We start from the raw sequence: 15,255 nt of genomic DNA on the forward strand, positions 1-15,255 counted from the left end.
CTAACATTGATGTACTACAGATAATTCCTACCATTGATGTACTATAGATAATCCCTATCACTGATGTACTGCAGATAATCCCTACCATTGATGTACTATAGATAATCCCTACCATTGATGTACTACAGATAATCCCTACCATTGATGTACTACAGATAATCCCTGCCATTGATGTACAGTAGATAATCCCTACCATTGATGAGCTGCAGATAATCACAGACATCTCATACAGATACTATACAACCACCGGTCCTCTCAGGACTCTCGTGTTTGGGGGACGCTCTCCTCTCTGCATCATGAGGCCAATCTGTATGGAGACCTTGAAGTGTTCACAATGTCACCTGCAGTCACCGATATACCTGAGTTTGTATTCGGTTTAGCCCCCGAAACCAAAGAATCTGTCCCCGTCGGAGTTCTCGCTCTGCGTGGTCTATTTCTTCCACATCTTCATTTAGCTCCTCTTCAGGGATCTCCTCTTTTTGGGTCAGGTGACCGGCTGCCTTCAGGAACGTTAACCTGCTGGTTGGGACGCTGGCAATGACCTGTAAGCAGAGAAGACAGCCGGTCACACGTCAGCGCTAAACTAGCTGGTATTTACAGGAAGGAACTCCAAATCTGCCCCCACATATCACAGGAAGGAACTCCAAATCTGCCCCCACATATCACAGGAAGGAACTCCAAATCTGCCCCCACATATCACAGGAAGGAACTCCAAATCTGCCCCCACATATCACAGGAAGGAACTCCAAATCTGCCCCACATATCACAGGAAGGAACTCCAAATCTGCCCCACATATCACAGGAAGGAACTCCAAATCTGCCCCCACATATCACAGGAAGGAACTCCAAATCTGCCCCCACATATCACAGGAAGGAACTCCAAATCTGCCCCACATATCACAGGAAGGAACTCCAAATCTGCCCCACATATCACAGGAAGGAACTCCAAATCTGCCCCCACATATCACAGGAAGGAACTCCAAATCTGCCCCCACATATCACAGGAAGGAACTCCAAATCTGCCCCCACATATCACAGGAAGGAACTCCAAATCTGCCCCCACATATCACAGGAAGGAACTCCAAATCTGCCCCCACATATCACAGGAAGGAACTCCAAATCTGCCCCACATATCACAGGAAGGAACTCCAAATCTGCCCCACATATCACAGGAAGGAACTCCAAATCTGCCCCCACATATCACAGGAAGGAACTCCAAATCTGCCCCCACATATCACAGGAAGGAACTCCAAATCTGCCCCACATATCACAGGAAGGAACTCCAAATCTGCCCCACATATCACAGGAAGGAACTCCAAATCTGCCCCCACATATCACAGGAAGGAACTCCAAATCTGCCCCCACATATCACAGGAAGGAACTCCAAATCTGTCCCCACATATCACAGGAAGGAACTCCAAATCTGCCCCCACATATCACAGGAAGGAACTCCAAATCTGCCCCCACATATCACAGGAAGGAACTCCAAATCTGCCCCACATATCACAGGAAGGAACTCCAAATCTGCCCCACATATCACAGGAAGGAACTCCAAATCTGCCCCACATATCACAGGAAGGAACTCCAAATCTGCCCCCACATATCACAGGAAGGAACTCCAAATCTGCCCCACATATCACAGGACGGAACTCCAATTCTGCCCCACATATCACAGGAAGGAACTCCAAATCTGCCCCACATATCACAGGAAGGAACTCCAAATCTGCCCCACATATCACAGGAAGGAACTCCAAATCTGCCCCCACATATCACAGGAAGGAACTCCAAATCTGCCCCACATATCACAGGAAGGAACTCCAAATCTGCCCCACATATCACAGGAAGGAACTCCAAATCTGCCCCCACATATCACAGGAAGGAACTCCAAATCTGCCCCCACATATCACAGGAAGGAACTCCAAATCTGCCCCACATATCACAGGAAGGAACTCCAAATCTGCCCCACATATCACAGGAAGGAACTCCAAATCTGCCCCCACATATCACAGGAAGGAACTCCAAATCTGCCCCACATATCACAGGAAGGAACTCCAAATCTGCCCCACATATCACAGGAAGGAACTCCAAATCTGCCCCCACATATCACAGGAAGGAACTCTAAATCTGCCCCACATATCACTGGAAGGAACTCCAAATCTGCCCCACATATCACAGGAAGGAACTCCAAATCTGCCCCCACATATCACAGGAAGGAACTCCAAATCTGCCCCCACATATCACAGGAAGGAACTCCAAATCTGCCCCCACATATCACAGGAAGGAACTCCAAATCTGCCCCCACATATCACAGGAAGGAACTCCAAATCTGCCCCCACATATCACAGGAAGAAACTCCAAATCTGCCCCCACATATCACAGGAAGGAACTCCAAATCTGCCCCACATATCACAGGAAGGAACTCCAAATCTGCCCCACATATCACAGGAAGGAACTCCAAATCTGCCCCACATATCACAGGAAGGAACTCCAAATCTGCCCCACATCTCACAGGAAGGAACTCCAAATCTGCCCCCACATATCACAGGAAGGAACTCCAAATCTGCCCCCACATATCACAGGAAGGAACTGCAAATCTGCCCCCACATATCACAGGAAGGAACTCCAAATCTGCCCCCACATATCACAGGAAGGAACTCCAAATCTGCCCCACATATCACAGGAAGGAACTCCAAATCTGCCCCCACATATCACAGGAAGGAACTCCAAATCTGCCCCACATATCACAGGAAGGAACTCCAAATCTGCCCCCACATATCACAGGAAGGAACTCCAAATCTGTCCCCACATATCACAGGAAGGAACTCCAAATCTGCCCCACATATCACAGGAAGGAACTCCAAATCTGCCCCACATATCACAGGAAGGAACTCCAAATCTGCCCCACATATCACAGGAAGGAACTCCAAATCTGCCCCCACATATCACAGGAAGGAACTCCAAATCTGCCCCACATATCACAGGAAGGAACTCCAAATCTGCCCCCATATATCACAGGAAGTAACTCCAAATCTGCCCCCACATATCTGTAGCACCCTGAGGATTCGGCTGCTACAGGGGTATTGCACCTCAAGCCAGAGGTGTGGTATTCCACTCCCGGGTAAGGATGGAGTGTGGAACTGAGCTCAGTTAGCTGCATGCACTACACACATCCCATTTCCGAGGAACAGACCGATGGTACTCCCACTAGAGAAATGTGCAGGTACGACAGTGTCTGTCCCTGGCTGGAGTGGGAGGGGGGTGGAACATCCCAGTAGTGTAGGGGCAGATAGGGGGAGCAGTCTGGGTAAAGTTAGGAGCTCATTGGGTGCTGGTCACCTGAGCTCACACATAGAGGGAGTATATAAGGTGGGCACCATCTTAGATCAGGGTCAGTCAGTCAGTCTTTTGCAGAGTGAGGTCAGTCTGTCAGAGCAGAGGAGAAGAGCAGCTCCAAGGCCAAGAGAGAGAGAGAGGAGAAAGAAAGACCCAGAGGGGGAGAAAGAAGGAACTCCAAGAGCCCAAATTAGACCAGAGGGTGAAGAGTTGGCAACAGGGTACCGGATCCCAAGCTGGCAGAGGCTACAGCACACCTTAGCCAGGAACCGGAGGTCGTGGGCAGGACTGATCTGCCACGATCACCCACTAAATCCACCCGGAAGGCAGACCAGGAATAGGGTCAGGGAACCCAGAGACAAGGGTTTACCACCAAGAGGCCCGAGGGAGCCGGACATAGGTGGATCCCTGGTGGGGAAGGCCAGAGAAGAGGACAGGACAGAAAGGGAGCTCAGGACCACGCTCCCGAATCACCTGGGGGTTGGCCGAGTCCAGGACCTGGTGGACGCAGCACGGCTCGGGTGGTCACTCAAGGCCGGAGTGACCAGAACAACTGCAGTAAGTAAAAACCCTGAACTGCACAGCCCGACTCTGAGTCTCATTTCCATCCTCGCTGCACCACCACAACCCCCATCCTCTGCAACTGACCCCCTGAGGCTATACCCCTCCCGTTGGGGGTTATACTACCTGAGCTGCACATACATCACCAGCCTCAGCGGACCCTGCTGCAGCGGCGGCCGTATTGACCGCAATTCAACGGGTGGCGTAGTCGACATAAAAGAACATCTAGTAACATCTATAAGGACTGCCACACACTGAGTTTGACACCCTGGGCACGGACCGGGTCACAGCCACTCGGAGACTACAACCCCCATCTGATCCGGCTCCGGGTATCCCTAACAGCACTGGCCCAGGGGGCGCGTCAACTTTGACGTAGTCGGCAGGATAACGTGCCCGCAACAACCGGGTACTGCGTGCCTGAAGAAAAGTACACCGTTACCTCAAAAAGAAGTCTCCTGCCGGTTCCGGAGGGTCCCCGCCAACGGACCCCATCACAGGTCGTTTCCCGCCGGTTGTCCGCCATTTGCAGCTTTTTCCCGCCATCCATGGACTTTCCCGCCACTGGGAGACGATTCCCGCCATTTCCAAAGATTTCCCGCCTTGGAAGAGCGGACGCCATTATGGGCGTGCCAGAGGGTGGCAAGAGGCCACCTCCCATCGTGGGCCAGGTCGAAGAATGGCGCCAAAAGCGGAAACCGCGCCCACCAACAGAGACTGTGATGCTGGAAGTGTCCATCAGCGTGAGAGAACTGCCCCTGGAACTGAAGTTGCCCCGGGACCACCCTCGATGTGGGCGGAGACAGAAGAAGAGAACAAAGATGGGTGTCGCCTGGAGCAGTCTGGAGAGAGCGCACCCGGAGACAAGACGTCTGGAAGAGAGTCCAGAGAGAGCCTACCCGGAGATGGAGGGAGAGTCAGGCAGCCCCGACCCAGTGGTCAGGAGCCTGTTGCAGGTCGCCACTCCAGAAGGCCTGCTGGAGATCCTAGCACAGCTCCCCCGAGACCGGGAGTGTGCACAGACCGCGCTGGAGGGCCTCGCACGGAGGATGGCCCGGGTGCAGCGGGAGACGTTGGCGGAGTGGAGCCGAGAGATGGCCCAGCAGACCGAAACCCGTCAGCGGAGCACGCCACCCGAGACGAGGAGACAGACCGCCTCTGAGGATGGCGCAGGAGGAATGAAGGCAGGAGACGGCGCCGAGAAGGGAGCTGAACGGACGGAGGCAGGTAAAGGGGACGTCTATACCCCGAGCCGGGAAACCGCGTGCCTGCCCCAGCTCCCCGTCGCAGAGCCCGAAATTCCCCCTGCCGTGCCCGTCGCTGCATCGTCACCGCCGCCGACTAGGCCTCAAACGGAAACCGCGGCCGCGACCCCTGTGACGTCACACGCCTCGACCTCGAGCGTGGCCAAGCAGGAAATACCACCGGCCTGGTCGCAAGGCCTAGTACCCCCGGGCGCCGCAATACCAACAGCGCCCCCTACCTCCGCGGAGCCACCGGCCTGGTCGCAGGGCCGAATAACCCAGGGCGCCGCCGTTCTTACGGTGCCCTTTGCCTTTAAGGTGCCCCAGGCCTGGTCGCAAGGCCTGGTTAACCCGGGCGCCGCTACCATCAACGCGCCCTCAGCATCTAGAGTGCCGCACCTGGGTGAAGATCTATTCGCCCAGCATACGTGCCCGGATGGGCAGCCCTTCATATGGCCCCAGGAGTACATTCAGCTGGAACTCCAGAGAGCAAGGCCCATGTGCGAGCCCCTGATTCCGGCTCCGAAGCCCGTAAAGAGGACCTCGCCCCCGCTGGAGGAGGCACAGTTCGAGTGGGACCCCACTGGAGAAGACCTCATGGGGTTCACTCAGGAGACTCGGGCGGCCGCAGCAGAGCGTGCAGAGTGCTGCCGGCAGCAGCTCGAGGTCTTCGAGAGGGAGCGGAGAGAGAGGCGGGTCCGGGAACAGCAAGCGCAGATAAGGAGCGCGGAGCAGAAGAGCCGGACCAGGAGGAATCCCCGTGCAGCTCATGGTCCCCCTTCCACCGGGACTGTGATAAAATTCAACATGCAGCACGGATGGGGCTTTATTAGAGACCATCATACCCCCGGCGACGTCTTTGTGACCCGCAGAGACGTAGAAAGCCATCTGCCGGAGGGACACAGAGGTCGTGACCTGTATGTAGGGGACGAGGTCACCTTCACCCGGCACAAGTGTGCCAAAGGACCCTACGCCCTCCATGTGCATCGCCTGACGGAGGAGGAGCTGCGGTGTGAGGAGGAGCAAGAGGACCCAGACGGGTCTGAAGAATCTAAAGAAGGAGCAGGAGGACGCCGTCGTTGAAGTACGGTAGAGAGAGACTGTACATAGTTACCCGTCAGGGTATAAGAACTGTTCTAGTTAAAATATAGTCCCTGTTGGGACCAGCCAAGAGTGAACTGTTAACCCCGTGTGTCCCTATTCCCACTGACCGAGGACTGAGAGCGGTCAATCCTCCCTAATACCTGGCCGAGGACTGAGAGCGGCCATATCCCTTTGTATATAGTTGCGCTTCCTAAAGCGCCCCCTACCGGTTTTATAGGAAACTGTTTTCTTCAAGAGACTGTCGCACTTTACCCGGTCACAAGTTGCACCGTGACCGGAGGAACCAGAAACAAGAATGTTTATATGAAAAGTTTATTGCTGCTGATGATGTTTTTTATGTTTTATATGTTTATGTTTTATGAAAAAAAAATTGTATGTTTTGGATGTTTTTGTTTATATCTTACAGCCCGAGGACGTGCTGTGATTTACCAGGGGGGAATGTAGCACCCTGAGGATTCGGCTGCTACAGGGGTATTGCACCTCAAGCCAGAGGTGTGGTATTCCACTCCCGGGTAAGGATGGAGTGTGGAACTGAGCTCAGTTAGCTGCATGCACTACACACATCCCATTTCCAAGGAACAGACCGATGGTACTCCCACTAGAGAAATGTGCAGGTACGACAGTGTCTGTTCCTGGCTGGAGTGGGAGGGGGGTGGAACATCCCAGTAGTGTAGGGGCAGATAGGGGGAGCAGTCTGGGTAAAGTTAGGAGCTCATTGGGTGCTGGTCACCTGAGCTCACACATAGAGGGAGTATATAAGGTGGGCACCATCTTAGATCAGGGTCAGTCAGTCAGTCTTTTGCAGAGTGAGGTCAGTCTGTCAGAGCAGAGGAGAAGAGCAGCTCCAAGGCCAAGAGAGAGAGAGAGGAGAAAGAAAGACCCAGAGGGGGAGAAAGAAGGAACTCCAAGAGCCCAAATTAGACCAGAGGGTGAAGAGTTGGCAACAGGGTACCGGATCCCAAGCTGGCAGAGGCTACAGCACACCTTAGCCAGGAACCGGAGGTCGTGGGCAGGACTGATCTGCCACGATCACCCACTAAATCCACCCGGAAGGCAGACCAGGAATAGGGTCAGGGAACCCAGAGACAAGGGTTTACCACCAAGAGGCCCGAGGGAGCCGGACATAGGTGGATCCCTGGTGGGGAAGGCCAGAGAAGAGGACAGGACAGAAAGGGAGCTCAGGACCACGCTCCAGAATCACCTGGGGGTTGGCCGAGTCCAGGACCTGGTGGACGCAGCACAGCTCGGGTGGTCACTCAAGGCCGGAGTGACCAGAACAACTGCAGTAAGTAAAAACCCTGAACTGCACAGCCCGACTCTGAGTCTCATTTCCATCCTCGCTGCACCACCACAACCCCCATCCTCTGCAACTGACCCCCTGAGGCTATACCCCTCCCGTTGGGGGTTATACTACCTGAGCTGCACATACATCACCAGCCTCAGCGGACCCTGCTGCAGCGGCGGCCGTATTGACCGCAATTCAACGGGTGGCGTAGTCGACATAAAAGAACATCTAGTAACATCTATAAGGACTGCCACACACTGAGTTTGACACCCTGGGCACGGACCGGGTCACAGCCACTCGGAGACTACAACCCCCATCTGATCCGGCTCCGGGTATCCCTAACAGCACTGGCCCAGGGGGCGCGTCATATCACAGGAAGGAACTCCAAATCTGCCCCACATATCACAGGAAGGAACTCCAAATCTGCCCCCACATATCACAGGAAGGAACTCCAAATCTGCCCCCACATATCACAGGAAGGAACTCCAAATCTGCCCCCACATATCACAGGAAGGAACTCCAAATCTGCCCCCATATCACAGGAAGGAACTCCAAATCTGCCCCCATATCACAGGAAGGAACTCCAAATCTGCCCCCATATCACAGGAAGGAACTCCAAATCTGCCCCCACATATCACAGGAAGGAACTTCAAATCTGCCCCCACATATCACAGGAAGGAACTCCAAATCTGCCCCCACATATCACAGGAAGGAACTCCAAATCTGCCCCCACATATCACAGGAAGGAACTCCAAATCTGCCCCACATATCACAGGAAGGAACTCCAAATCTGCCCCACATATCACAGGAAGGAACTCCAAATCTGCCCCCACATATCACAGGAAGGAACTCCAAATCTGCCCCACATATCACAGGAAGGAACTCCAAATCTGCCCCACATATCACAGGAAGGAACTCCAAATCTGCCCCCACATATCACAGGAAGGAACTCCAAATCTGCCCCACATATCACAGGAAGGAACTCCAAATCTGCCCCACATATCACAGGAAGGAACTCCAAATCTGCCCCACATATCACAGGAAGGAACTCCAAATCTGCCCCACATATCACAGGAAGGAACTCCAAATCTGCCCCCACATATCACAGGAAGGAACTCCAAATCTGCCCCCACATATCACAGGAAGGAACTCCAAATCTGCCCCCACATATCACAGGAAGGAACTCCAAATCTGCCCCCACATATCACAGGAAGGAACTCCAAATCTGTCCCACATATCACAGGAAGGAACTCCAAATCTGCCCCACATATCACAGGAAGGAACTCCAAATCTGCCCCCACATATCACAGGAAGGAACTCCAAATCTGCCCCACATATCACAGGAAGGAACTCCAAATCTGCCCCCACATATCACAGGAAGGAACTCCAAATCTGCCCCCACATATCACAGGAAGGAACTCCAAATCTGCCCCACATATCACAGGAAGGAACTCCAAATCTGCCCCCACATATCACAGGAAGGAACTCCAAATCTGCCCCCACATATCAAAGGAAGGAACTCCAAATCTGCCCCCACATATCACAGGAAGGAACTCCAAATCTGCCCCCACATATCACAGGAAGGAACTCCAAATCTGCCCCCACATATCACAGGAAGGAACTCCAAATCTGCCCCACATATCACAGGAAGGAACTCCAAATCTGCCCCACATATCACAGGAAGGAACTCCAAATCTGCCCCACATATCACAGGAAGGAACTCCAAATCTGCCACACATACCACAGGAAGGAACTCCAAATCTGCCCCCACATATCACAGGAAGGAACTCCAAATCTGCCCCCACATATCACAGGAAGGAACTCCAAATCTGCCCCCACATATAACAGGAAGGAACTCCAAATCTGCCCCCACATATCACAGGAAGGAACTCCAAATCTGCCCCACATATCACAGGAAGGAACTCCAAATCTGCCCCCACATATCACAGGAAGGAACTCCAAATCTGCCCCCACATATCACAGGAAGGAACTCCAAATCTGCCCCACATATCACAGGAAGGAACTCCAAATCTGCCCCACATATCACAGGAAGGAACTCCAAATCTGCCCCCACATATCACAGGAAGGAACTCCAAATCTGCCCCACATATCACAGGAAGGAACTCCAAATCTGCCCCCACATATCACAGGAAGGAACTCCAAATCTGCCCCCACATATCACAGGAAGGAACTCCAAATCTGCCCCCACATATCACAGGAAGGAACTCCAAATCTGCCCCCACATATCACAGGAAGGAACTCCAAATCTGCCCCCACATATCACAGGAAGGAACTCCAAATCTGCCCCACATATCACAGGAAGGAACTCCAAATCTGCCCCACATATCACAGGAAGGAACTCCAAATTTGCCCCACATATCACAGGAAGGAACTCCAAATCTGTCCCACATATCACAGGAAGGAACTCCAAATCTGCCCCACATATCACAGGAAGGAACTCCAAATCTGCCCCCACATATCACAGGAAGGAACTCCAAATCTGCCCCCACATATCACAGGAAGGAACTCCAAATCTGCCCCACATATCACAGGAAGGAACTCCAAATCTGCCCCCACATATCACAGGAAGGAACTCCAAATCTGCCCCCACATATCACAGGAAGGAACTCCAAATCTGCCCCACATATCACAGGAAGGAACTCTAAATCTGCCCCCACATATCACAGGAAGGAACTCCAAATCTGCCCCCACATATCACAGGAAGGAACTCCAAATCTGCCCCACATATCACAGGAAGGAACTCCAAATCTGCCCCCACATATCACAGGAAGGAACTCCAAATCTGCCCCCACATATCACAGGAAGGAACTCCAAATCTGCCCCACATATCACAGGAAGGAACTCCAAATCTGTCCCCACATATCACAGGAAGGAACTCCAAATCTGCCCCCACATGTCACAGGAAGGAAATCCAAATCTGTCCCCACATATCACAGGAAGGAACTCCAAATCTGCCCCCACATATCACAGGAAGGAACTCCAAATCTGCCCCCACATATCACAGGAAGGAACTCCAAATCTGCCCCCACATATCACAGGAAGGAACTCCAAATCTGCCCCACATATCACAGGAAGGAACTCCAAATCTGCCCCAACATATCACAGGAAGGAACTCCAAATCTGCCCCAACATATCACAGGAAGGAACTCCAAATCTGCCCCAACATATCACAGGAAGGAACTCCAAATCTGCCCCAACATATCACAGGAAGGAACTCCAAATCTGCCCCAACATATCACAGGAAGGAACTCCAAATCTGCCCCACATATCACAGGAAGGAACTCCAAATCTGCCCCCACATATCACAGGAAGGAACTCCAAATCTGCCCCCACATATCACAGGAAGGAACTCCAAATCTTCCCCCACATATCACAGGAAGGAACTCCAAATCTGCCCCCACATATCACATGAAGGAACTCCAAATCTGTCCCCACATATCACAGGAAGGAACTCCAAATCTGCTCCCACATATCACAGGAAGGAACTCCAAATCTGCCCCCACATATCACAGGAAGGAACTCTAAATCTGCCCCCACATATCGCAGGAAGAAACTCCAAATCTGCCCCCACATATCACAGGAAGAAACACCAAATCTGTCCCCACATATCACAGTAGGAAACTCCACATCTGCCTGTCAGGGATCACCACACAGGGAGATAATACTGGGGAGATCACGCGACATCTCACCGTGCCATCACGCTGTCAATATTTCGTCCAGAATTGCGAGCACGCGATCCAGACTACTCTCTACGTAGGTATCGGTAAGCGACCAGTGAGCGTATGGCGCCACACCTCTGGGCTCCAAAGCATGAAATACGTGTTTACTCCCTCCGTACGGTCACTGTCAGCTTCACGATAGCCCAATTATTATTATTCTCTGCCACCGCCGGCCGAGTTTGAAATAAAATACAGGCCTGACCGGATGCCTGCGTTTTGTTAGCGTATATGGCTTCAGGGAAGGCAACGATTACAGAACAAAAGAAACAGAACTATTACATTTTGTATTTAATCCAAAAGGGAGGCAGTGTTTAAGAAAAAATATATACAAGGATGGTACAAAGGAAAAAATAAAAATACATAAGCAGTTACACAAATAAAACAGGATAAAAGGAGAAACTTACACTATAAAGACCGCTGTGACGATTCAGTATAGGTGGAGGGGAGACGCTCCGTTTACTGTTATCGAAGAGGGTCCTCCGCTATGATAGACATATACTCCCGGGCAAAGAACATGGCTCCAGCCTCAACAAACTATTTTATGCTGAAGCGAGACCCCCCCCTTGTGATGACATCACAGGGGCTGGGCTTCACCCCTCAGATCTGTATTAAGAACCTATTTTTTGGGATAACTCATCGCTCGTTGATCCCAGAAGCCCAAAAATTGATATAATTTTTTCCCTTATGATTTTACCTTCAGTTAGAGACCACATATCACATAGTTACAGTCTGCTATTCTGGTGTTTTTGCGCTACAGCTCTCCAGAAGGGGCTGTGACTATGAAAAACTGAACATACATTCCTGGGCTGATTTGGTCACTAAAAATATGGGTCCCATTACTGTCAGATGCATGGAACCCACAATATTTCATATTTCGTTTCGGAGTCGGAGCGTCTGGAAATTTCTGTTAAACTCTATTTGAAGCTCAGGAAAGCAAATCTTCCCAGTTACAAACAATTAGTGCAATCCTGTCGCTAATTACCCCCTGTGTGTGCCAGGGACAAGAGGCTCGCATCCTAAGTAGCTTGGTGGCACCTGATGGCTGCCATATGTTAGTGTAAGGCCTTTTGGCTGTGGGTGATAATTTGCAGGAAGACAATGTAGGTTGTTATCTCTGGACTGTCAGCTCTCAAAAGATGGATAAGGGAGGGGGTGAGATAGAAGAGGAGCTTGGGAGAAATGGTCAATAGTCTGTTAATATTTTCCTGACATCAATATTTCCCTGACACTGCCCCACATACCACAGGAGGAAACTCCACATCTGCCCCACATATCACAGGAGGAAACTTCACATCTGCCCCACATATCACAGGAGGAAACTTCACATCTGCCCCACATATCACAGGAGGAAATTCTTCATCTGCCCCACATATCACAGGAGGAAACTCCACATCTGCCCCACATATCACAGGAGGAAACTCCACATCTGCCCCACATATCACAGGAGGAAATTCTTCATCAGCCCCACATATCACAGGAGGAAACTCCACATCTGCCCCACATATCACAGGAGGAAACTCCACATCTGCCCCACATATCACAGGAGGAAACTCCACATCTGCCCCACATATCACAGGAGGAAACTCTACATCTGCCCCACATATCACAGGAGGAAACTTCACATCTGCCCCACATATAACAGGAGGAAATTCTTCATCAGCCCCACATATCACAGGAGGAAACTCCACATCTGCCCCACATATCACAGGAGGAAACTCTACATCTGCCCCACATATTACAGGAGGAAACTCCACATCTGCCCCACATATCACAGGAGGAAATTCTTCATCTGCCCCACATATCACAGGAGGAAACTCCACATCTGCCCCACATATAACAGGAGGAAACTTCACATCTGCCCCACATATCACAGGAGGAAATTCTTCATCAGCCCCACATATCACAGGAGGAAACTCCACATCTGCCCCACATATCACAGGAGGAAACTCCACATCTGCCCCACATATCACAGGAGGAAACTCCACATCTGCCCCACATATCACAGGAGGAAACTCCACATCTGCCCCACATATCACAGGAGGAAACTCTACATCTGCCCCACATATCACAGGAGGAAACTTCACATCTGCCCCACATATAACAGGAGGAAATTCTTCATCAGCCCCACATATCACAGGAGGAAACTCCACATCTGCCCCACATATCACAGGAGGAAACTCTACATCTGCCCCACATATTACAGGAGGAAACTCCACATCTGCCCCACATATCACAGGAGGAAACTTCACATCTGCCCCACATATCACAGGAGGAAACTTCACATCTGCCCCACATATCACAGGAGGAAATTCTACATCTGCCCCACATACCACAGGAGGAAACTCCACATCTGCCCCACATATCACAGGAGGAAACTCCACATCTGCCCCACATATTACAGGAGGAAATTCTTCATCTTCCCCACATATCACAGGAGGAAACTCCACATTTACCCCACATATCACAGGAGGAAACTCCAAATCTGCCCCACATATCACAGGAGGAACCTCTACATCTGCCCAACATATCACAGGAGGAAACTCCACATCTGCCCCACATATCACAGGAGGAAACTCCATATCTGCCCCACATATCACATGAGGAAATTCTACATCTGCCCCACATACCACAGGAGGAAACTCCACATATGCCCCACATATCACAGGAGGAAACTCCAAATCTGCCCCACATATCACAGGAGGAACCTCTACATCTGTCCAACATATCACAGGAGGAAACTCCACATCTGCCCCACATATCACAGGAGGAAACTCCATATCTGCCCCACATATCACAGGAGGAAACTCCACATCTGCCCCACATATCACAGGAGGAAACTCCACATCTGCCCAACATATCACAGGAGGAAACTCCACATCTGCCCCACATATCACAGGAGGAAACTCCACATCTGATCGACATATCACAGGAGGAAACTCCACATCTGCTTTAAATATTACAGGAGGAAGCTCCACATCGGCCCCACATATCACAGGGGGAAGCTCCACATCTGCCCCAAATATCACAGGAGGGAACACGACATCTGTCCCACACACCACACGATCATGCTTCAGATCACAGGAGCATAATCTACAGCTATGTGACATTTGCGTCGTGCCCGTCTCCTCTATTTCCGCTTCGATCATCAACCAATGCAGGGTGACTGTGACGACAAAGAATTTGTTCTTAATTATGCCAGACATATTACTCAGTAGGTCAAGACACATGAGCCATTGTTGATATGAGCCTGCACGTTGACCCTTGTTGTATGTTGATTTGTTGAAGTTCTGTTGATTACCTATTGTATCAGCCCATACAATTTGATCTTTGTGTCTCCACAGTGTATATTCAGTGACCCTGTTTCACTCTTGTGACTTGGGGCCATTCGGAAGCTTTGCAGATAAATCCTCGTGTCTTTCTTGCTGCAGTGGGCCCTGGGTGAGCTTCTTCCTATGTAAGCCCAGTTCTAGGTCTTGTGTCGTAGTGGATATTCCGGATTCTGACTTCAGCTTGTCTACTGATGATTCCTGGGTGCAGTTCAGGGCAATCGGAGTGACTTGTGCCTGTCCGTGTTGGCTATTTTTTAAAGCAGCCAGGTGACAACAGACAGGTGAGAGTATAACTGGCCTTACATATTATGGATCCTCTCCAAGCGGTGGTGGATCAGATGCAAAACTTGTCCCGGTATGTCCGGGATCTTGCAGAGCAGTTCCAGCATCATGAGACTACTCATGACTCTGTAATAGTGGGGAAGGGCGTAGCCTTCCCTTGAGACTGAGAGAGTAAAAGGAAGAGTTCCTGAAGACAGACCTCCCCAACTGTGGTAGGCCAAGCTAAGGGGGTTAGCTTTAGTGGTCCGGTTGGTAGAGCAGAGGGGGAACTTAGTGCCCTTATCAAGCCTAGAGAGATATAGAGCTTGTTCCTGGTATAGTTCCTTCTGGGCTGTAGTACCTGAAAACAGCCACAAGATGCCACTGTTCGGGGTGCAGAT

General features: G+C 51.2%; 1 protein-coding gene across 7 annotated transcripts in view; it reads right to left on the reverse strand.

The window, feature by feature from the left end:
* The window catches only part of LOC141157680 (plasma membrane calcium-transporting ATPase 2), a 513,073-nt gene that overhangs the window by 112,582 nt on the left and 385,236 nt on the right, over positions 1–15,255 (reverse strand). For all 7 annotated transcript variants that reach the window (XM_073645226.1, XM_073645230.1, XM_073645228.1 and 4 more), the window contains one exon: positions 360–542. In XM_073645226.1, coding sequence (XP_073501327.1) covers positions 360–542 — 183 coding nt within the window. The remainder of the gene's footprint in view (positions 1–359; positions 543–15,255) is intronic.

This window comes from Phyllobates terribilis, unplaced genomic scaffold (assembly GCF_046119375.1).
Source record: "Phyllobates terribilis strain yellow unplaced genomic scaffold, ASM4611937v1 Scaffold_8__6_contigs__length_399053987, whole genome shotgun sequence".
NCBI lineage: Eukaryota > Metazoa > Chordata > Amphibia > Anura > Dendrobatidae > Phyllobates > Phyllobates terribilis.